This window comes from Pteropus medius, unplaced genomic scaffold, assembly GCF_902729225.1.
Source record: "Pteropus medius unplaced genomic scaffold, Ma_sr-lr_union100, whole genome shotgun sequence".
Classification (NCBI taxonomy): domain Eukaryota; kingdom Metazoa; phylum Chordata; class Mammalia; order Chiroptera; family Pteropodidae; genus Pteropus; species Pteropus medius.
In genome coordinates, this window is record NW_024349796.1 from 3825212 (window position 1) to 3849998 (window position 24787).

A 24787-nucleotide genomic window follows, 5' to 3' on the forward strand; every position below is an offset into this window, starting at 1 on the left:
CCTCGGGAGCCGGGCGCGTCACCCAGGTCTCCAGCTGCGATTTAAAATCTGCAGGAAAGAAAAGAGTCGAGCAGCGCCACGTCATTCAAACATGAGGGGTGCTGGTGGGGCGGGGGAAGAGCAGGGTGTCTGATGTCGGCAAATGGATCAGAAAGAAGGGAAAGGAGGTGCTCGGAACTTTATTAAACAAGCCCTCTGCGTCAGAGAAATCGGGCCGCGGTCCCGTAGGAAGAGGGCCGGGGCCGGGGCGGCGCGGGGTCGCGGGGGTCGCGGGGGAGGGGGAGGGGCGCGCGCGGGCCGCCCCTCCCCCACCCGCCCGGGGTCTCCTCCCTCGGGATTCGGAGCCGCGGGGCTTCGGGGCCCGACTCGCCGCGGGGGCTGGAGGGACGCGGACGCCGCGCCCTGGGTTAACGACGGGCATCTCCCGGGCGACGGGCGACGGGCTCCGCACAAGATGGCGGAGGATAAAGAAAGGGAAGGCCCAGGTAAGGGGCTGCCCTCGCCGCCCGCCGCGACCCGGGCCGCGCGGGGAGGCGCCGGGCGGGGCGCGTCACCCTCTCTCGGGCGCTCCCGCCGCGGGGCGCGGGGCTGCGGAGGGGGCCGCGCTCCCCGCTCCCGCAGCCTCCCCGGCCCCGCCCCGTCCCGCTCCGGGCCCTGTGTCCCCTCCCTCTGTCCCCTCCCCGCCCGCCCCCTTCCTCGTCCCTTCCTCGTCCCGCCCTCGGGCGCCGAAGCGCGACCCGAGTGCGGGTTGTGGCCGAGGCGCTGCAGGCCGGGGCCGTAATGGCGCCCTCGTTCCCGGTCGCGGGGGCCCGGCCTCCGGCCCCTCGCCCCGGCCCTCAGGCCGCAGCCCCCGGGTCGTGGTCCCCGGGCCGGCCTGGGCGAGGACCGCGCCGCCGCCGGAAGCCGGCGTGTCCTCTGCGGCCGCGCCGCTGCCCCGCCCGGCCGGCCGGATGGCGGCCGCCGCCACCATTTTGCCTTGTCGGTGGGGACGCGGGGGGACGGCCTCGAGGTCACGGTTGTCCTCTCCGCGCCCGCACCCGCCACAGTGCCTGCCGAGCAGGCCGGAGCTGCGCCACCCTTCTGGTGTTTTCTCTTAAAACACAAAAACAGAACAATCGGGCGAACGGGAACGCGCCCGAGCCCCGGGCGCCGCCGGGCCTGTCGCTAAGATCCGAAGGGCCGGTTCGGTGCTCGTGTGCGGAAGTGGTGACCCACGCCTGTTTGCAAGACCTTCACGCCTGTTTCGGCAGTGTGATTACAAACCCGAGCCTTGGTTACCATTTTCTGTTAGTTACTCAAACGTGTTTGTGTTTGTTAATTGGCAGGCTCATCGCAAAAACAAAACACATCGAAACCGTAAAACTGGAGACAAACCTCTTACACATGAAAGTAATATTCCTCCTTTGTTACCTTTCTCGAGTGCTCTAAGCACACCCTATCAACATACCATTTTTCTCAGCATGGAACAAAGTATCAGGTTAACGACTGGTATTTACAAGTGAAGAAAGCAGTTCTGAATGATCATTTGTCATGGTGATCGCAAAGAAAGCTGTGCCAAAGAGCTACCTATGGATAACAGTCATACTATTTGATTTTTTTATGGTACCGTTAGTCTGAAAAATCATAATTATTTTATAGATGTTAAGTTTCCTAAGGTGGCCTTATAATTTTATCATGCGATAAAGATATAAGATACATCTTAATAAAATGATTATTTTTAAAGATAAATTTTAAAACCCGGAAAGCCAAATGACTTATTTTAATAAAGTCCTTACTGACAAAAATGGAAAAATCATTAGGAGATACATTAGCAAGGTAATTTTGGATATTTGTTTTTTTAAAAATAAGATTCGATTAGGTCAACATGAGAAAATGCACTAGATTAGGCTGCAAATACAATTTTTTTTTTGTTTTTAGAAAAATAGCTTGAGAGCTTTCTTGATTTTTCAGTTTTCAAAAAATACTTTTCTATTTAAAATAGATTAATTCAGAGGCAGAAACAATTGTATCACTATATAAGTAAATGACTTAAAAGCTGGATGTCATTCATTCAGTTGACATATATTTAATGCCTATTATATCGAAAGCATTTTGATTGGGTTAGGACTTTGGAGGATACAAAGATGGAAAAGCCACCATCTTTTCTCCCTAGGATCAGTAGGGGAGATAAGATACCCACACGTGGGAGGAAGCAGTGAATGGGGCTGAGCAGCCCCTATGTCAGATGCTGTCCCAGGTTGTATTTCCTCCTGGTCTGTGGACAGCAGCCTGGGCATCGGTGAGACCTTGCTAGAAATGAAAAATCTCAGCCCTTGCCCTTGACCCCTGAATGAGAGTCTGCGTTTTAACAGATCTCAGGTGATCCAAAACATCTTAAAGTTTGAGAAGCACTGTTACCTGGAACAGCTCATTTATTCTTAACAATTTTAGGAGTTAACTGTAATTGCAGTTTGAAGGGCATGATGAAATAAAGGTGTGTCGTCCGAGGGTAATCATTGCATGGACATTTTACTCCTATATTTGATTATTATCTTTGAAGGTTTAGAAATTACATCTAGCCAATTAATGAGAATTGATCAGGCTTTGGGGATTCACTCAAGCTAACTAAATTCATTAAGAGTGATACGCAAACTTGAATGGTTTATTAGCTTAAGTGGGGTATGTTGATATATTGACCAGAAAGCTCATCTCTGCAATACAGTTTTATGGACATTAAGGTTTTGGGGAGTATGAATTTATATTTCAAAAGTTCCTTGACGAACATGGACTCACACAAAAGAAAGGATGGTTTTGGAGGATATATCCAATACCCTATGAGCCCCAAGAGGGCAGGGACCATTTTTTTGATCTGTTGTGCTATGTCTTGCAGAGTGCTCAGCACAATGTAGGAACTCAGTATTTGCTGAATTTAGATTATTTGAATTAGTTAAAGATGTTTATATTTTAACCAAAGCAGTACTTCCTTTTCCCCCAAAATTTATACCTAAAAGTAGATAAAACTATTTTTAGTTCTTTTTTCTTTTCATTACAGGTAAGCTAATTTTCCATCTGGCTCTACAAATACGTTATGCACGGCTTGTCTTTAAAAAATAATTACACAAATCCTCTTTGTAGAAACATATGTTTTATTTATTCATTTAAATTTTTTATTACGATGGCATTGGTTAATGAAATCCAGTTTCAGGTGTACAATTTAATAGTAAGGCACATATATATTGCATTGTGTGTTCACCACCCATAGTTAGATTTCTTTCTGTCACCACATATTTGACCCCTTTTACCCCATCTACTTTCCCCCTTCCTCCTCCCACCCTCTGGTAACCCCTAGTCTACTGTCCATGTCCATCAATCTCTGTTTATACTGTTCGTTTGTCGCTTTTAAGTTTATATCCCACATATGAGTGACATCATGTGGTTTTCAGCTTTTTCTGTCTGGCTTATTTCACTTAGCATGATTATCTCGAGGTCCATCCATGTTGTCGCAAATGGCAGTATTTCATCTCTTATGGCTGAGTAATAATCCATTGTATGTGTGTATAACAGCTTCTTTATCCAATCATCGGTCGTAGGACACTTCGGTTGCTTCCATAGAAACATACATATGTTTTAAATAGTTCGTTTTTAATCTTGAGATTTTTAGGATTAGTTTTCTGAGTAGCCATCATATCCAGCTCTTCTTCAACATTTAGGGATTAATCCTGACATAAGTATTGAGAATGTTGGTTACGAAAATTAAATCTGTGACAGGGACTATTATATCAGATTATGTACATTGAAATTGTGTTTATTTGTAGCACTTTTGTGTTTTAACATAGTATAATTAATTTTTTTCCTAGATTAAAAAATGTTTGTTTAAATGTAGAATCAACACAATAGTTGATTTTTTGGATCTTTTAACCTTATTTTATTGTGTCTGTCTCCTGGAGGATTTTACATAGGACTGAAAGGGTCTTCTGTTTATAGTTAGAATCATACCTGGGAAACAAACGGTTTAGGAATAAAAGTCTAACTTTTGGCAGTCCAGTGAGCTTTGGATGGTATGTCAGTTTATTAAATAAGCCTCAGATACTTAAAACTCGCTCTAGGATTTACTATTTTTGTACTAATATTTTTGTTTGTACAAAATAGTCCTTGTTACTTCTCATGTTCTGATAACATTGCTTGGTAAAGTGCCTCCGATTCAGTTATTAATTCCTAGATGGAAGAGATTTTACAAGTTTTTAATTATTTTTTTCTTTTTCTCTGTAATCGTGCCATTCTTCTCAAAGCCTAACATTTGGAAATCTAAGGTAAAAAACCAGAAATTGCAGGTGAACATTACTTTTTAAAAAGGTAATTATTGATAGTACAGAGTATATATAGTATGGAATAGTAGAAAAGGTGAGCTTTGGAGTAAGACCTGAATTTGAATTCTAGCTTCCTCAAATTTTATCTGATCTTAGCCAAGATGCTAAACTTAAGAAGACTCAGGTCCCTCAACTGTAAAGTGGGAATAATTATACCTATTTCATAATGTAATGGGGATAGTATCTTCTGATTCATCTTTATATTCCTAGCACCCACCACAATGCCTGGTGGGTGGCATTAAAGTAATATTGAATAAATGGGAAGGAAAGTGCCTGGTACATTCTAGGGAATAAATAGCTATTAGTAAATGCATGACATGGAATCTAAGGGTTAAGAAAAACTTAAATCTCACCAGTCGTTGATCACACGTGATGCATTTGTGCATATTTTGGGGGCCACTTGGAAGAGAAAACTTACAGACTAACTGAAGAAGAAAACTAGCTGCTTGAAACTTAATTTACTTTCTGTAATATAGAATTAATACAATTTGGAGAAAAACTGGACTTAAACTTATCTTTGTACTAATCTATAAAAATTTGTCAAAAATTCATAATTTAAAGAATTAAATGAACAATGAGATACCATCTTACACCTATTAGAATGGTTACTATGAAAAAAAGTAATAAAATGTTGGTGAGGATGTGGAGAAATTGTAACCATTGCGTATTGTTGATGGGAATGTAAAATGGTGTAGCTGCTGTGGAAAATAATATGGCGGTTCCTTAAATAATTAGATATTGAATAACCATATGATTCAGCAGTTCCGCATCTAGGTTTACCCCCAGAATAACTGAAAGCAGAAACTCGAACAGATATTTGTACATCTAGTGTTCATAGCAGCATTATTCATAATAGCCAAAAGGTAGAAGCAATTCAAGTGCCCATCAATGGATGGGTGGATAAACAAAATGAATTATATACATACATACAATGAAATATTATTTAGCCTTAAAAAGAAAGGAAGTTCTATTTGCTACCAAAAGGATGAACCTTGAAGACATCATGCTAAGTGAATTTAGCCAGTCACAAAAAACAAGTAATGTATAATTTTGCTTATACGAGTTACATAGAATAGTCAGATCATAGGATGGAAAGTAGAATGGTCGTTGCCATGGAAAGGGGAACAGGGAAGTTGTTATTTGATAGATGGAGAGTTTCGGTTTTGCAAGATGAAAAGAGTTTTGGAGGTTGGTTGTACAACAGTATCATTGCTTAGCACTACTGAAATGTACACCTAAAGATGGTTAAGATGGTTAGGTTTTTGTTATGTGTATTTTGCCACAATTAAAAAAAAAAACAAATGGCGATGTTGAATACATCCAAAATGGGGGGGGAAAAATGGATACATTGTTTTTGGAAGGCGGTTTGGAAATTCATATTAAAGAAAAAAGTGATACACACATGCTTTTTTACCCTTAGAAATATATTCTGAAAAAGAAGAAAAACATAAGCACAAACATGAATATTTTAGAGTTATTTATAAATTTGAAAATATGGATAAAATCTACTTGTCCAGCAATGTAGTATGCAAAGTAAGTTGTTATATATTGACTTGTTGGATTGCAGCCATTTAAAACAGTATCTAAAAATTATATGCATATATGGGTAAGGATTACAGAGGTACATAGAAGATGTCAGCGTGGTTTGGTTTTCAGGGGCATTTATTCTTAAAAGTCTCATTATTTTAACGTTTCTACAAAAGTTTTATAACCCATTTAGCAACTATTTTTATATTTTAAAATATTTATTCCAGTTATAAATTATTCTTGCCTACTCGTGAGAACATGTTTACCATACCCTATACTTGACAACGCTTCATAAACCTCTACTATGAATTTTATAGATATTAAGAGTGTAATAAAATAACTTAATTTTTAAATGCAGTAATAGAGTTAGAGCCTAAGGACCTGGCCTTGAATTTGGACACTGCCATTTTTCAGATTTTACTGGGACATATCTGTCACTTAATTTCTCTGAACTTCAGTTCAGTGAGTTCCCAGTCTAATGAGCATTTAACTCTGAAGTAGGCACTGAGCTAAATATTTCACATTGCTTGTGTTATTTAATCTTTCAAACAAATCTATGTGAGCGACACCTCTATTAATCCCCTTTTTACAAATGAAGAAACGAGGGGCTTAGGTAGGTAAAGCAGACCTCCCATTTCAGCTCGAACAGGTAAGAGCTTGGAAGTCATTACTTCCGTCACTATAAACTGGAAGAAACAACTTGGTAATTTGGGCCAGTTGATGGAGGCTCTGTGGACTGCCATCAGCGTGAGAAACTTCTAGGGAGCCTGCAGTCCTAGGCGATCTCTCATACTTTTTTGGGTTTTACTTCCAGGAAACCCACCAGATAATCTGGTACAGAGACAAGAAAGCCACCGTCCCCTTGGGGAGGGGGAAAGTAACGATTTTTGAAATCTCTTGAGAGCATTCTCCATAAGAAAGACCTACTTTCCAGGGGATCCATTTAGCAGGGAGAAAAGACTCTACCAGAGCTTCATTCTACCCATCTACAGTTAGCCAACTCCAGTTCCCTTTAGCGTTCCTATCTCTTCTGCAGGGGTGGGGAGAAGCTAAAAATTACTTGTGGGGGTCACAGCACAGAGACACAGGTCCACTAGGAGACTGAAATTGAGTCATGAGATTACAGAAAGCTGCTTTTCACCCAGACCTCACCCTCACCAGCATTGATATGATCAGGGCGACAGTCCAGCTAAAGGATGTGCAACGTACAGACTCTCAAGGAAGAATTCTTAGAGAAATCTGGCCCCTACAGCTACAGCAAACGTTAAACACAGCCCTACTCCTAGCCAAATGGACATAAAGCCTCACACTGTTGACCTATCTCAGTGCCTATGACCTGATGCATCATGTCTGGCTTTCAACAAAAAATCATTAAGTCATGTTGAAAGGCAAGAAGAACACAGTTTAGAAGTAAGCATTGGGACTGGACTCATATATGATACATATTCTGGAATTATGAAATAGAGAAGTTAAGAGAGCTATGATTAATAATTTAAGGGCTCCAATGGGAAAAATAGGTAACACGTAAGAACAGATGGGTGGTATAAGCAAAGAGATGGAAACTCTAAGAAAGAATCAAAAGGAAATGTTAGAAATCAGCCGCATTGTAATGGGAATGAAGAGTGCCTTTCAGTAGGCTCAACGTGACTGAGGAAAGCATCATTTCCCAAACTGAACCGTGAAGAGAAGAAAGAATGAAAAAAACAGAGCCTCCAAGAACTGTGGGACAATTTTAAAAGGTGTAAAATACACATACATACTTGGAATACCAGAAGAAAAAGAATGAAAGAATGGAGCAGAAGAAATATTTGAAGTCATGATGACCAAGAATTTTCCAAAATTAATGACAGACACCAAAGCAGATCCAGGAAGCTAAGAGAACACCAAGCAGGATAAATACCCCAAAAACGTATGCTTAGACATATCACATTCAAACTGCAGAAAACCAAAGACAAAATCTTGAGAGAAGCCAGAGCGGGGAAAACCTGACTTACACTCGTCAGAAACCATGTAAACCAGGTGAGAATGGCGTGGAATATTTAAAGTGCTGACAGATAGGTAAAGCCATATGACCAGGGTTGCATGGCTACGTGGGGAAGCAAGGACTCACGTTCAAGAGTGTCTGACTCCAAGGCCAATGTTCTTAGCCATTGTGCCTCACATAGGCAAAGGAAGTGGAAATTCATATAAGGAAGACAATATGTAGAGCAATAGTGCTCAGACTTTAGGATGCATCAGAATCACTTGCCCACTAAAGTGATTAGAAGGCATGTTAAAAGAGATTGCTGGGCCCCATGCCCAGAGTTTTTAAACCAGTAGTAAGTCTGGGGTAGGAGTGTGAGAATTTGCATTTCTAATAAGTTACCATAGGATTAGAACGCTAATAAAAACCATTGATCTAGAATCTAAAGTTTGCCGTTTTAATGTATTCCCTTTTTTTCTAGGCAGATTTGTATTTTGTTTATTTTATAGACTTGAGATATTGTATATAGTTTTATATTCAGCTCTTTCACTTACTGTTATAAGTACTTTTTCATGTCATAAGTATTTCTCAAAAACATCATTTATAATAGCTGCATTCATTATATTTAGGGAATATATTTAGCTTTTCCTGACTCTTGGGTGTTTAGATTGTTTCCAGATTTTCTGGTATATATTACATAATGCTGCAATAAATGTTCTGATGCAAGGATCTTTTGACCCAGCTTTGATCCCCACCCTCTACCCCTTTAGAAAAATAATTTCATTTACTCTCACCTCTGTTCTTACTAGTTACTAAAAGAGGATAATCTAATTTTTAAGTTCTATGAATACCTTGTGATTTTTTTGTATTAATTGCATCAGTTCTTTTAATTTTTTTTAAATTATTAATCAGAGAGACAGAATTGCCAACCAGAGCTTATAATCAGTATAAAATAAATAATTGCTTATCGTTTCTCTATCTTATTATAGTGGATACTCCGTAAGTCAGAAACTTTGTTTGATTATTCCCAGAATTTAGAACGTTGTGTAGGATGTAGTAGTCACTGTAAATATTCGTTGAATGAATGAATGAACCAGGAGTACCACATTGGGTGAAGGAATTTAATGTCATCCTTCATGGTCTAATTATGGGTATATGTATTTTTCTGTTAACCTTTCAGAAATATTGAAAATAGCTCAGAGCTACCTCCATTACATTTGCAGAGGTACTCAGATTAGAAATCACGTATTTAATCCAACCATATCATTTCAAAAGTTAGAATGGCACTTCCAGTTCAAGTCGGTGATCGAGCACATGTTTATTTTTACTCATCTTGAAATCCTGCTAAAATGACAGTAAAAGAATAAAAAGAAGGCATAGACCTACAAGGATAAAGCGAATAGGAGAGGAGGTAATAGTAATTCGTTAAATGACATTAGGAGAGGAGATAATAAATTACCAAGTGGATGGACAAATGGCAACTAGTCTAGCGGAACCCAAAAAATAAACATAAGTCCGCAGAGGAGGGAGCCAAAAAGAAACAAACCAGCTGGATCTGTAAAACCCCAGGACGGCTCAGAATGGGAGGCAGCAGCCATCTCTGAGGCATGTGTCCGGAGTGCAGCTAAATATAGGAGGTTTGGATGAAAGTCACAAGGCAAGTGGTTGGATATTCCATACCCTGGAGTAGTCAGGTGATCCCTTCCATCCTTGCAAAGGACTGGAGGTTTACTCCCTGATGACTAAATCAGAGAGACCTCAGATTTAGTGATACCTGGCACAGTTGATGGGGCGATGTGCCATTGTTGCCATCGATACAGTAGCTGACATTGAAATTTGTATGAAAATATTATATGGATGAAATATTCTGAGTAGGACCCAAGATAATAAATCTGGAAAGTGGTAGTGTGTCTAACAGGATATCAGAGAGATGGGGATTTGAAATTCTCTTTGCTCAGCTCTTCATTAGTAATGAAGAAGAGGAGATATGCCCCTCTTAGACAATTTGCATCGGTCACTTCATTATAAAATAGTATAAGCGCTAAAAGCTTCAAAAGAAAAGTGAACGGGGATTCAGAGGTTAAAAAACTTCAGGTGAAATCAGTATATGAAGTTTTATATGAAGCTGCAGTATAATGAAGTGAGAGGGAAACTGTGTCAAATGTGACCTCAGCTTCAAAGAATTGTATCTTCATTACACCTCAGCTGCCTACTTCTCAGGCCAAACTGGAGATTGTTGCCATGATCTAGAATTGTGCCTGAGCAAGCCTGATCCTGTCTGATCTCAGAAGCTAAGTAGGATCGGGCCTGGTTAGTACTTGGATGGGAGACTATCTAGGAAGACCAGGTGCTGTAGGCATAAAAAATAAGGGATTGTAAGATGACAAGGTCCTTGCAATCTGTGAAGTCAACCAAGGGTTGCCTTGCCTAAAAAAAATAAGTAAATAGAATCGTGCAACCTCTGAAATCTTAAATTCAGATATTTCGTTCTTGGACAATACCTTATTCAACATTGGCTATTTAAAAAATAATTTTGTACTACACTTATCAGGGTGATTGTAAGTTATATAAATATCTAATTGCAACATTGTACACCTGAAACTATTATAATATCATATGTCAACTATAAATGAAAAATTTTAAAAATCATCTTGTAAATTAATTTTGCGAAATAATTCAAACTTTGTGAAATAATTTCAGATATACGGAAAAATCGTAATAGTAGAGAATTCCTGCATTCCCTTTACCCAAATTCACTAATTTCGACATTTTGCTGCATTTTTATCATTCTCTCATATACATGTAATATGACACATATTGTAATGTAATCTATAATAATATAACACTTTATATAATATATATTTTTTACTTGAAACATTTGAGACTACGTTACATATAATCGCATATAATCGCATATAATCATGCCACTTTATTCCTTAATACTTTGGTGTGTATTTCCTCTGAACAAAGATAGTCTCATATCAAATCTCTTTGAAGTTTAACATAGTTATAATTTTTTAAAATCTAATTCCACAGTTCATGTTCTGATGTTGTCAGCTGTCCCAGTTGTCAGTAGTGCCTGCATTTCCCCCTCTAGTACAGGTTTCAGGCCAGGAAGACACACTGCATTTAGTCGTCATGTCTATTTAGTGTCCTTTAATCTGGAGCAGCACCTTAGTGTGTCTTTGTCTACCAGAGCCGACCAGGATGTTTTGTGTCTCCAGGTTCTTTTCTGATCACGTCTGGTACCGCCCTCCATGCATTCTGTACTTCCTAATTAACAATTTATTTGTTGTCGCCATAACGAAAGTGCTGGCCCGTGCACGTACTATTTCCTCATCTTAGGCTTCATTTGATGTATTGCTCAGTGGTTAAGAACGTGAATCTATAGAGTTAGATTCAAATTCCAGCTCCGCCATTTGAGAGCTGGGTAACTTTGGGCCAGGGGTCTGACTGCTCTAACTTCCTCACACGTCAAGTGAGGGGAACAGTGGAACCTTCACACGGTGGCGAAGCATGCAGCAGAGCTTCGCTTGAAGTAAGAGCTCCATAAATGTCATCAGTCGTAACTTATCGTGTCAGGCACTGTGCTAGATGCTGGGGAAGTAAAGAGATTTGGGCCTTGCCCTCTTAGAGGTTATATTACTGTAGAAGAGAGAACTGTAATTACGTAATTAATTAACTAGATTTGGGATAAGTAGTTAAAAAAAGTTCAAGGTTCTAGAAGAGTAGGGGCACCTGATTTAATTCTTTCTCACTTCAGAGGCTTTGTGTGTGGCGTCCTCTTTGAAAACCTGTGTCAGCAAAAGGAAGTGCGGATTCAAAAGCCTAAAGCAGTGAAGGAGCCTAGAGGGATGACTGAGGGCGGGTGTCGCTGGAAGGGAGAGGCCAGGGGTCTGCGGGAAGAGTGGTGCGAAATGAGGTTGGCAAAGCAGGTAGAGGCCAGGTCTATAGAAGCTCTTTAGTCAGGGCGATAATGAATTCAGTTTATTTTTTAAAAAAGATCACTTGCCTGCCCCCTGGCAGATTGGAGCAGGCCAAGAGCAGATAACCATGGTGTCTTGGACTAGGTGGCAGCAGAGGACATGACCCAGATTTTAGTCTAGAGTCTGAATTTGGTTGTGACTGGATATTGGGATTTGGAGGAGAGGGATGGGAATGAACAAACACCTCTTCACTTCAGCTTCGGACTCCTCCTCCTGGTCTCTGCCGGGCCGCACTCTCGAGGACTGAGGTGATGCCACCCCCGGCCTTCTCCAGTACTGTCTACATACCTTGCCGAGTTTCAGCACACCCGCTGTTAGGGTTTGCTGTAGCCAATTTCTTTTTGTTTTAAATTGGAATGTATTTGTAGTAGATGATCAATAAACATTTGATAAATAAAAATACAAATTAACATAAATCTGGATGATGAATGAATATCGTGTTTCATTTTTAAGCCAGGTGTTTCGGTGGTATATTTATATTGCTTTTGGTTCCAGTTGTTTATAAAGACCAGAATTGGGTTCTTGTTTTTCAGCAGCGTATCTGGATTGGCATTACACTACTTGGGTCAAACAGAACAATAACATTATTTGTACTAACAGTTAATTAACCTTAAGGGCATTTCTTTACCTTCTTTGCTGTGTGCTTTACACAGTTCTCATGGCAAGGATTCCTCTTGGGACTTATTATTTTATCTTAATTTCTGTAGGTGGAGTTTTGAGCACTTAGTTAAATATTTAAATATGTATACAGACAACTTAGCTTTAGAAAAAAACTGAGCTGCACTATTTGTTTAAAAACCTCTCTGTAACCTTTGGTTATGACAACTCCCTCTATATTTATTATCATTAATTTCTTCTTTTGAAATCAAATGTAACTTTTTTCTTTCAATGGTTTTATTTTAACTTGGTATAATAGCTAGTTTTCAGCCTTAGCATTTCCACTGCTGAAAAACAAATATAATGACAAATTGTTGGCTTTGGTAGGGCCTAATATGAAATTAAAGAAAAAAGGAATTACTGTATAATGATATAACTTGCCTCTAACTGGGATTTCACCAATTAAAAAGGCGTTTTATTGTTATATTGATATATTAATTTAATTATATTTATTTTATAATAAAGAAGATGCCGTATGTTTTTGTCTTTGAGTAAAAACAACTAAAAAAAGTAAAGAATAAATTTTTAAAGGCGTATGAAATATAAACTTATTTAATATTTTAAGAAAGATGATTTATATATGTAACCCTATATAAAAATTTATTAATTTTTAGTTCCAAAAATATTAGTGAATATCAGCAGATTCCAGTAAGGTTTGTAACTTCACGAAAACTAATGCTAGTAATCTTGAGTGTGAAATTAGATTTTTTTTGCCTATTTCCTCTTTCTATATATGTTTCATGTAAACGAGTAATAAAAAATGTAATTCCTCTCAATCAAATCTACTAATCAACTTGCCCAAATTAGAAAAATTAGTAATGGTAATGGGTAACTTTCATTGTCTATTACTATAGTTCAGGCAGTACCTTTCAAAACAAACTTGTGAAATATTCTCGATATGTCCTTTTTATTCTTGTCCAAGATAATATATTGTTCTTTTATGAGGCCTGTAACCTTTTGGAGTTAAGTAACTTGTCCAAAAGGTTACAAAGCCGATAAGTGGTGGAGCTGATCTTTAAGCCCAGTGTGGCTCTGGTCTGTGATCGTAATCGTCACCGCCGCAGCGTAGAAATGGTGGCAACATGTGTTCAAAGTAAGATTTTAATAAAGTAATTTTTAAAATTAACTAAAGCCGTATTTTATACAGTTTCCTTAATTTTTGTCTAATGTTCTTTTTCTGCTCCAGGACCCCATCTAAAATACCAAATTACATTTAGTTGTCGTATCTCCTTAAGCTCCTCTTCGCTGTGGCAGTTTCTCAGACTTTGTTTTTGATGACTGCTTTGACAGTTTTGAGGATTACTAGCTGGCTATTTTGTAGAATCCTCTTTACTAGAATTTGTTTGATGTTTTTCTCAGGATTAAATGGGGGTTATAGGATTTGGGGAGGAAGACCACAGAGGTAAAGTGCCAGTAACGTCAATATAATTTATCACTGTTGATGTTTGCCTGGATCACTTAGCTGCTGGTGCCTGCCAGGTTTCTCCACTGTCAAATCACTCTTTCCCCCTTTCCGTACTGTACTCTTTGGAAGGAAGTCACTGTGCACAGCCCACATGTGAGGGCTGCGGGGTGACACTGTGAATCTGTGAGGGCAGAGAATCTACATAACTTATTTGTAGTTCTGCACAGGATGTTTGTTTCTTCTCTCCTATTTATCTGTTTACTCAATCATTCATTTATGTCGATATAGACTCGTGGATATTTACTTTATACTTTTGGTTGTAATCCAGTACTACTTATTTATTTTGTTGCTCAAATTGTTTTAGCTTTAGCCATTGGCAGATCTTTCAGTTGGTTTCTTTGTCCCTCTGATATAGCCCCATCGTTGTGAGGGTTTTTGTTTTTGTGTTGTTTTTTAAAGCACTTTCTTTCTGGCAATAAGATATTCTGCGCTCATCCTTTATATTTCTTGCCCCAGTCCCAGAATCAGCCCTTATTCCTTTTTGGAAAATGGTATTAGAAACCAAGATCTGGGCGTTAGGCGTACTCACTGCTTTTGGGGTGTTATTGTTTCTAGGTGCTCCCAGCTGACAGAACAAGGAAATATGTGCCACACTAACCTGTGTACATACATATGTCGATAAAGATTTATATGTGTAACTATCAGTATCTATATTAACCTGAACATGAGTTCATATTGATATCTCCAATAATAATCCGTTATTACATGGATCATTTTAACCTTCTACCATTGTTTATTGGTAAGTTTCTAGGCTGACAATGAGAAACCTGGCTTCTACCACACACTATCCATGGACTTCATTGTCCAGCTCCAGTACACATGTATAGCAGTGTCAGGATCGTGACTAGTACCCCCGTGGGAAACACTTTTATCAACTGGAGCACAGTGCTTACGTGTAGTTCCTTTTGCCTTTAGTCTTACAGATCTTTATTTTTGAAGTTACTTAAGTCAGCATCTTTTTTCCTCCATTTCCTTCAGTCAGATTATTCTATACATTTGTAATACAGTTAGTTTCTTTTGTCACAGTCTGCGTCCCATCCTCCTCCTAAATAATTTTAATTGGCATATATTAAGGTTCACTTTTTGTACAATAAAGAGTTCTGTGAGTTTTGACAAATGCAGTGTCATGTATCCATTGTTACAGTGTCATCAAAATTGTTTTACCACCCTAAAAAATTTCATCACATATTTAACCATCTCCCACTCCTTTCAAATCCCTGACAACTACTGATCTTTTTCCTGCCTTTATAATTTTGATTTTCCAGAATGTCATATTATCGGAATCATAAAGTACACAGCCTTTTCAGACTGGCGTCTTAGCATTATGCAGTGTCCCTACATGTCTTTTCATGGCTTGGTAGTTCATTTTTTTTAATTGCTGAATGATAATTCCAATGTATGGATGTGCCACAGTTTATCTATTCACCTATCGAAGGACATCTTGGTTGCTTCCAGGGGTTGGCAATTAGGAGTAAAGTTATAAACACTCAAGTGCAGGTTTTATGAGGACATAAGTTTTCAACAAATTTAGGTAAATATCAAGGACTGTGATTGATGGATCTTGTATGCTAAGACTAGGTTTACCTCTGTAAGAAACTGCCAAACTGTCCTCTAAAGTGGCTGCACCATTTTGCATTCCCATTAGTAACGAATGAGACTTCCTGTTGTTCCATATTTTTGTCAGCATTTGATACTGTCAGTTTTTTGCATTTTAGCCTTTCTAATAGTGAGCGGTGGTATCTCGTTTTAATTTTTGATTCCCTGATGACATGATCTTGAGCATCTTTTAATATGCTTATTTGCCATCTGTATATCTTTGGTGAGGTATCTGTTCACAACTTTTGCCCATTTTTGCCCCAACTTTATTGGTATACTTGAAAAATGTAATTATAAGATATTTAAAGGATACATTGAGATGATTTGATATAACTTATACATTATGAAAGGATTCCTCTCATCTAGTCAATGAACGTATCCATCAGCTCACATATTTTTATATGCAGACGCCCCTTGACTTATGAGGGGATTATATCCCAATAAACCCAATGGAAGTTAAAAATATTGTAAGTTGAAAATGTATTTAGGACACCTAACCCACTGAACATCAAAGCTTGGCCTCGCCTACCTTAAAGGTGCTCAGAGCACTTAATTTAGTCTGTAGTTGGGCAAAATCATCTAACACAAAGGCTATTTTATAATAAAATGTTGAATATCTCATGTAACTTATTGAATACTGTGCTGAAAGTGGAAAAACAATGTTTGTATGGATATCACTTTTGCTCTGTTATAAAGTTGAAAAATCATACCTTGAACCTTCATAAGTTGGGGACCACCTGTGTGTGGGGGGGAGTGCGGGCGGTATGTGAGAATGCCCATTTTAAAACCTGGGTTGTAGTTTTCTTGTTGAGTTAATAAAATAACTTTTAATGAACAATTTCTTTTTTGTTATTAGTCTTAGTTATCATTCGGGTTGCATTTACTGAGAGCTTGTTCACAATGAACCAATTTTATGGTAATCCCTTTATACACTTTATTACATTTAATCTTCATTAAAACTTTATGAGGTATTATTCTCACTTTAAAGATGAAGAAATAGGCTCGTAGGAGGCAGGGCCTATTCGATCAAATATATAGTTAGTAATAGGCAGGGTTTGTTTGGTCAGCATTATGCTATTACCTGCTATTTTAAACTTCTATATTAATGCTCCAAATTTCTAAAAATATCACATGAACATCTTGACATTTATTTACAATCAGTAAACAAATATTTATAAAGAAATACTATTTTTTCTTGACATTCCATGCCTTTCAAGTCATTTTCAAGTAGCCTGAGCCTTTTAAAAAGATTTTTTTTCTGGTTTTCATAATGTGGAAAGTAAAGAGAGTTGTTAAAATTGACTTTCTGGACTGATTAATCGAAGAAGAAATCAGTTGGTTTTTAGAGAAGTTCTTTTACATTTGTGACTGTTTTTTAAACTACATGAGAAAGGAGAGAGAGAAATAGCTGATGAAGAGCTGAAAACTGAAGTAAAGTTTCTTAACCATAAAATGCAGTTGACAGACATCTTTATATACACATTTCTGTGATTACACTCTGTTTCTAGGCTTGAAAATTTTTTCGTCAAGGAAAACCTTTCCTTAAAATTTATAAAAGCTGTTTACAGTAAAATAGCAAGCTATGACAAGACAGAAACCTCCCCAGCTCCTTTTAAAGCTGAGTTGGGCCACATTTCTCTTACAGGGTAGATACAGCAGCAGTGGAACACAGCTAAATATATGTTTAGTGAGGGAAAGTTTTTTATACTACTAAAATAATTTTTCAAACCTCGAATTCTTCATAAAATTGAGAAAGCGACAAATCTAGATGATAGAGAGAAGGGAAAGGAAAACTAATTTGATTTTGCAAAATGTATTAAACAGCCAGGATTACAGAAGTAAAGGAATGAATTGGACATAATCCCTGTAGCAGTTAACTATTGTTGTGTAACCAATTACCCCCAAACCTAGCAGCTTAAAGCAATAAACACTTTCTTATACCGTTTCCAGATGTAGCTTTACTGGGTAATCCTGGCTCAGACTCTCTCATGAGTCTGGGCTCACTTACATGGCTGCGGTGGCCTCAGTTCCTTACTGGTCAGTTTCTTGATACACAGGATTCTCCATAGGCCATTTGGGTGTCATTACAGCATGTGTCTGGCATTGTCCAGAGTGAGTCACCCAAGAGACAGACAGAGATCAAGACAGAAGCCACAATGTCTTGCATAACCTAATCTCAGAATTATTTTTGCCACAGTCTGTTGATGACATAAACTAACATTGGTATGATATTGGAGGCGACTCTACGGTGGTGTGAATCCCAAGATGGGGCGTCGTTTGGAACCATCTTGGAGCTGGTTACCACAGCCTTCCCTCTGGCCCCCAGTGAGTCACATCCCTCTCACTCACCCTCTTCCAAGGCCCATCAAAGTCCCATCTCATTAGAGCATCAACTAAAAGTCCAGAATGTCATATCTATGTCAAGCCCAGGTACGGGTGAGGTTCCTTGGCTCTAATTACTTAAGTATAGTTCCTTCAGTACAGTTTCTCTCAATCTGCAGACATGTGAACTAAAGAGACAAGTTATTTGCCATCTAACATGCAGTGGGATAGGTAAAGGATTACCCCCATACATACCTCTATTAAAAATGAGGTGGCGGGGAAGACACACAGGAGTCACTGGCCCATAAGATCCAGTTGGGCAAATGTTGGATGGTTCCTGATTAGGACTTGGTCCTATAGTCCAGAAATGATTCTGGGTGGCTTTTAGCTCTGCCCTCTGGGCTCTCGGTTCAACCTTCTGTGTCATCTTCCCTTTTGCTAGAGATGGTACATGTTTTCAGCTAAGCAGTTTTCTTAAACCTATTTTCTGCCAATAGGATCTTGGGGAGTCCAGAAATTTTTTTTAACTTTAATACTGTCTCTATCCTCGTTTTTCAATCCGAGCTAGAGGTTCAGGTATAATTCTCTTAAAATCTTTGTGGGTATTCTGTGAATCTTATTGTCCATTAAGCAAAAGACACATGCACAGATTTATTTGAGGTGAGCCAGTCTCTGCTTCGGGCTTCTGCAGAGACAGCTGAGAGACAAGAGGCTTCGTTGGAAGCCCTATTTAATTGAAAGGATCTGTGAGACACACCCTTAGACTCTTTAGAGGTTCTTTTGCAAGTTTGAGTGGTGCCCTGAGACACCATATTTGATCTTTCTGAGATTTTAACAAAGGATTTTACAGCTACATACTTTGTTTCACATTCAGACTTTTCCTGGCAGTGCCCCAATTTGATCTGTGCCCAGAAGTCATTTCTTAGCATCTGTTGCCACCTGGAAAGGCAGGGCATTTTCTTAACTAGCAATTCCTGGCTCCTTCGTATTGAACAGCTTTTCCTCTAGATGATCTTTCTCCTCTTCTGTTGTATTATCTGCAGCCAGAAGGAACCAGGGAGCCCCTTCAGTACTTTTCCCCAAAATCCCTTTATCTCCACCACTAAGTTCGTTAGGCATATTTTCTGTTTCCTGTATTAACAGCGGATTTTCTGCTCTTCATCAAAAGGACCCGCTTTGCAGTTTCCAATATGATTGTCCTCGCTTTTCTTTGAGCTCTAACCTACAGCCTGCTCCAAAGCCATCACTCCCTGACTCCAAAGCCTCTTCCACATTTGTAGGCATTTGTTACGACAGCACCTCACTTTCAGGTACCAAAGTTCTGCATTACCTATTATGCGAGTGGTATGCCATTACTTCTGCCGTATTATATTGGTCACACCATCAGCCCTAGCATAGTGTGAAAAGGGAACATACATATGTGTGAAAACCAAGAGGCGGGAATCATTAGGGGCCATCTGGAGGTGGTTTGCCATGTTCCTGCCTTTAAGAATTTCCTAGTCTAGTGAGCATTTATTAGTCCTACCGGTTCTAAGCACTGTGTAAGACTGCCACATGTTGTTCATTTGGGATTTACAGTCCTGAAGGGAACTGCTACCCTCAATTAAAGCTTAAAGAAATCAAGTAGCTTGTTCGAGAACTCAGAAAACATAGATCTGAACTTAAGTTTGGGAAAAAAGACTCAGGAGTCCAGGCCTTAAGTGAAACGGTAGAACAATATTCCATGGGGTTATCGTCTTTGTATTTAAATACGGACTTTCTTTAGTATTCAGCAGTAGCTGTTCAGCTGTTCGGCTCCTGTTTCCCATGTGACGTCTCTCGTCAGTTACCTGCTGTATTCCCTTCTGCGTGCAGCTCTGACCTTCTTCACCTGTCCTTTCTTGTCCTCCTACTGACTTCTCACCACTTTCCACGGAGGCCTTTGGCGCCTCAGACTTATTCTAATGTAAATAAACTTCTTTACAAATACTTTTTATAGAGCATCGCTCTATTCTCAGTTTCTTAAGTTAATTCTGGCTTTCCTTCTGGCATACTGCTCCTTTTGGTGCCGTTCTGAGTAAGAGAAGTGCGTTCTCCTGTGCCTTTTGCCTTCAAGTAGTAAGTTGAACCAGCTCGCTTCCAACTCTTAATTATTGCTCTTTCATTCTTATATAAAAATTCTTTTTCCTTTGAAATTTGTTCTATCTTACTCACCTTTCCTCTTTGTCACTGTTTCCCTGTCCTTGATGAGCATAGCCTTTGGCACTTCTTTACCTGTTTTCTGTCCGCTCCAAATTCCACCATCATCCTGGGTGACTTCGGTAACCAGGTAGGCCACTCTTTCAACACACTCTATTCAACTTCGGTGACCTTCATTTCCATTCTTTTTCAGCCTCCTACTCTCATGGCTAGATCCAGCGAGAGACTTTGAAATCTCTACTCTTTTATTCTATTGACTGACCGCAGTCTCTGGATTTCCAGTGCTGCTCCGCTTCCTTGCATATAGAATGCCTGCCGTTGGATTGTATGGAGACCTCTGGTTTCCTCGCTCCTTTTATCCCCCCCTCCCCTCTCCCAGCTTATCAATCAGATCAAACAGATTCGGGCTAATGTAACTGGGAAAGGAATTTATTTGAAGAGAGCAGTGAGCTCGCAAAATCAGCAGGAAAGCTGGAGAATCAGCTTGGACAAAACCAAGGGGACTCGGCAGCCTGTGCCACAGGTAAGGTCATGCCACAGGACAGTTCGGTCAGTTTTCCACTGCTGGCACCGCGGCTGCTAAATTCTCAGTTATCGCTCTCGTCATCTCCATGCGTAATTTAAACATCGTCCCTATTTCTTTGTATTGCCTCCTTAAGATTCAGAATCCTGCACGAGAATATTCGCTTGGCCGAGCCTCGCTCACATGCCTGTTCCTTTACTGCCAGAAGACTGGGAGAGGGACGACCTAGCCTCTTTGGCTTACTTTGCGAGAAGGAAGACATTGTTTTACTAACATACTCAGCAGGGATTCCCTCTAAATAGGAAGAGTATGTGGATCCTGGGTGTCGAAGAAAATGAAGTAGGAAAAGAAAAGGAAAAGGAGGAGGGAAAAGGGAAGGAAGGAGAAGGAGGAGGCAGAGGATCTTCAAGTGTCCGCTTTAGCCTCCCCTGGCTCGGGGCTGGGCGTCTACCTTAAAGCGTCTGATCCAGCTTCAGCCTCCTTATTCTCAGTAGGCGATCTTGCTCTGTCCTTTCAAAAGTGGTTACCATTAGGCCTGGGCTCCCTTAGCTCGTTGCCTCCACCTGTAAACGTATCTGCATCGACCCTCTGCTTCCCTACCTTCCTTCAGTTATTTTAGAAGAGCCGCGCTTCCCCTCTCTCCGTCAAAGCTAATTTTCTCATTTGTACTCGTGATCTCATTCACGCTTGTCTTCTCCAGGACTTGCCTTCATTAATTAAGCTTTCTCTTTAGTTAAGATTATTTATTAATATCTCTTCTATGCCAGACATTGCTGAATGCCAGAGAAATAAAGATGAATTTGATAGGGCTTCGGAGGACTTAGTATTTAGTGAGAAAAGTCAGATACAAATAATCGGTTGCAGTGCAATGGTTTAATCACAGTTGTAATTATTTGTATAATTTGTTTAATATCTGATTTTCCATTAGACTATCAGCACATCAGTTTTGTTCTTCATTGTGTCTTCAGTGTCTAATACATAGTAGATGCTCAATAAATATTATTACATGAACGAAGAGACGTAAACACAGGATGCTGTGTAATCATAGAGGACGGGTACTTGGCCCAGCCTAGAGAATGAGAGAGAGAAGATTGGGGAGTGTGTGGGTGGAGGCTCCGTGGAAGAGATGGCAGAGCAGCATCTTAAAGGTGTGGAGCAGGGATTTGTTTTGGGTTGTCTCTTGCTCCAAAGCCTGATGTGCTTTAAAACTACTCTGTTCTATTAAGGTAGTGATTCCCAAACTTTGTCGCTTGTCAAATCCCCTAAAGTACTCTGTTAAAATACAGATTCCTCACCCAGGTTACTGCATCAGAAGTTCCAGAGGCAAACCTTCTAGATTTATATTTTAAACAAGTTCTTGGGTGATTCTCATACAGCTGGCCTGGTGCTGGTTCTTTCGCCCTTGAGAATCACTGCGTGTGGTGTCTAGAGCAAGGTGGAAATAGCTGACTAGGTCAGGGAGATTTTCCTGTGTATTGCGAAGGACCTTAGATTTTATGCTGTAGGTGATGGGGAGTTTCTGAAGAGCTTTCAGGTGGAAGTGCGTTTTATACATACCACTTCGGCAACGACATGAGGGATGAGATTGAAGATACAAAACTGCAGGCAATAAGAATTTCTGTCTGCAGATTTGTCTTGACCGATTTCTTTTTTGCCCTCAAACATTCTCAAATCTCGAATTTTTTTTTCTTTTAGTCTTGCGAATCTTTCGGTTGTGTGAGTTCCCTCCATTTCCTTGCTAAATTCTTAAAAGACACGGCTCCAGTCATCCCCTCACCTATGGAGATGGGTTCCCAGAAGCCCAGTGGATGCCGAAACCACAGATAGTACTGAATACCTGTATATGCCGTCTTTCCTGCACGTACATACCCATGATAACATGTAACGCCTTTTCCATCTTAACGAGCCACTTTTCACACACTGCGGCTGTAACTTTTGCACTTTGATGTGTGACAGCAAAACTAGCACTAATTTCTTTATTCTTCACAATTTGGGGGATAGAAGATTTGGTCTTACAGTAGATCTTAGCTACCTCAGCTTATGTTTTTTTTTTTTTAAATTAAGTTGAGAACCTTAATCTTTTTCATTTAAAGGAGGCATTTTATGGCTTCTCTTTGGCATATCCAAATTGTCGACATCACTATTCTTGCGCTGTGGGGCAATTACTAAGTAAAATAAGGGTGAGATACCTCGACACTCTATCTGATAATCAGGACAACTACTACGTGACAGGCAGGGAGCTGCTGGACAAAGGGATGAATTATGTGCTGGGCGGGATGAAGCGGAATGGTGAGAGATTTCAACTTAAAACTTTTGAATTGTTTTGTTCTGGAATTTTCCGTTTAATATTTCATGGACCACAGTTGACTGCGGGTCATTGAAACTGGAAAGTGAAACCGCAGATAAGGGAGGACCACTCAATGTCGGGTTTCAATCAGTTCAAGAAATGTTACTTCTCATTTTCCTCGTTACTGCCTCGTCTTTAATAATCCAGTTATCACCCCAATGACCCTTATGTCTTCTTCAGGGTCATCTTCCATTCAGTAAATATTTATTGAATATTGTTTGCAAGCATAATCATTTCTCACATTTTGGTTTGAAATATTAATACCTGGGATCTAAAAAAGTTATCCAAAGAAAGAGGGAGAATCAGCCAGTGGTGGAGAAATGAGTCAACAAAGTCTTAATGTACGAGCCTGTTTTAGAGCTGGGGGCATGAACAGATGGCCTGTAGTCAATGATAGGTTCAGAGAACCCTCCATCTGAAGATGGCTGGAGAGGGTCTGCTGGAAAATTAGTTTCCTTTTGGATAGGTTGAGTTTGAGGAGGTGAGATATGTAGTAGAAATATAGGACTGTCACTTTGGTGAGAAAGGGCTTAAAGCTAGACAAATAGATCTGTTAGTCCACAGCATGAAGTGTTAAGACTGAGTGCATAATTAATGCATTAAATTCATGAAATGCATTTGTAATGATTTGTATATTTGTAGTTATTTATGTCTTAAAAACAAATTCTTCCTCTAAAGGAATGACAAGTACACCACAAGGAGTTTATTTTATCATAACATATTAAAATTTAAAATTACACAGGATTTAATTTGACTTTTCGGTTTGTATCATAATCATATGAGAACCTCCCAAATGGTTGTATTTTACTAGAATACAAAAAGTTGTCTCTTTTATATTTTACATACTCCCTCACCACATTTTTATGTTTTCTCTTCAAGCTGTATGTCTCTCATTTTAGTTTTTCTACTTACTCAATTTTTCTTTTAACCCATTTCCCGTTTGCCCCGAGAATACTCGCCGGTGGCTCTTGTGGCTGCAGCATTTACCCCGAGGTAATTCTCAGATTACAGTCTTAACCTCACTCCCAGAATTTGTCACGAAATACCTCACTTTTATTATTATTTTTGCATTGCTCTAGTATATCGATAGTTTTTGGAAACAAATAACGTCGTTCTGTTTTTAGTAGTGCTATTTCCAGTTATAAAATGCAGTAATTCTCAACGGCTGAAAATGTCAAATCCTAGAAAACGTAGCATTCCCACGCGTGATGTTAAATGAACGCCGGCATCGAGCTGCACTTTTTTTTTCTAAATGGGAAATGGGTTTATTTCTTTCGTCCCCACTAAGTTGTCCCTATAAAGAATGAAAAGCACCCTAATTTTGTTCATTAACATTTGAATCAGTTTTTTACTGTTTTTTGTTTGTTTGTTTTTTACTTTTTGTTGTTGTTGTTATGAAATGTTCTCTGAAACGGGTAAGCAGAAATGTAATACATAAGACTTGCTTGCAACCCTTCACGTCTGGTCGGAAGCCTTACTGTAGTGTTATTGCATGAACTATACTTTTTAAGACCCTGTGGTAGGAATATATTAAAAATGGGCTATAAAATTGACCATAGTTGGAGCAGTTATCTTCAATTGGAAACAAAAATGTAGTATCCCCAAGTTCTATTTTGTTATGTGCTATATATTTAATGTAAAATCCGACGATTCTTTGTCTTTTTCTACTACTACTGTATAAATAAGTATTATAAAACTTGTAAGTATAAACATTTTCAAAGATTCAAAGGTCTTTTTTATGAAGAATTATAGACATATCAATCTTAAATTTCAACTCTATTATATGATAATCTAAGCCCTTTTTAAAAGCAATGAGACCTAGAATAATGTAGCTAAAAGTATAGACTCTTTGAAACCATACAAACTTTAGCTTGAAT

General features: G+C 39.3%; 1 protein-coding gene across 1 annotated transcript in view; it reads left to right on the top strand.

Moving 5' to 3' along the window:
- Positions 1–315: 315 nt before the first annotated feature.
- The window catches only part of DRC8 (dynein regulatory complex subunit 8), a 75054-nt gene continuing 50582 nt past the window's right edge, over positions 316–24787 (top strand). Inside the window, exon 1 of the mRNA XM_039883252.1 lies at positions 316–485. Within this exon, the coding sequence (XP_039739186.1) occupies positions 455–485 (31 nt within the window). The 5' untranslated portion in view covers positions 316–454. The remainder of the gene's footprint in view (positions 486–24787) is intronic.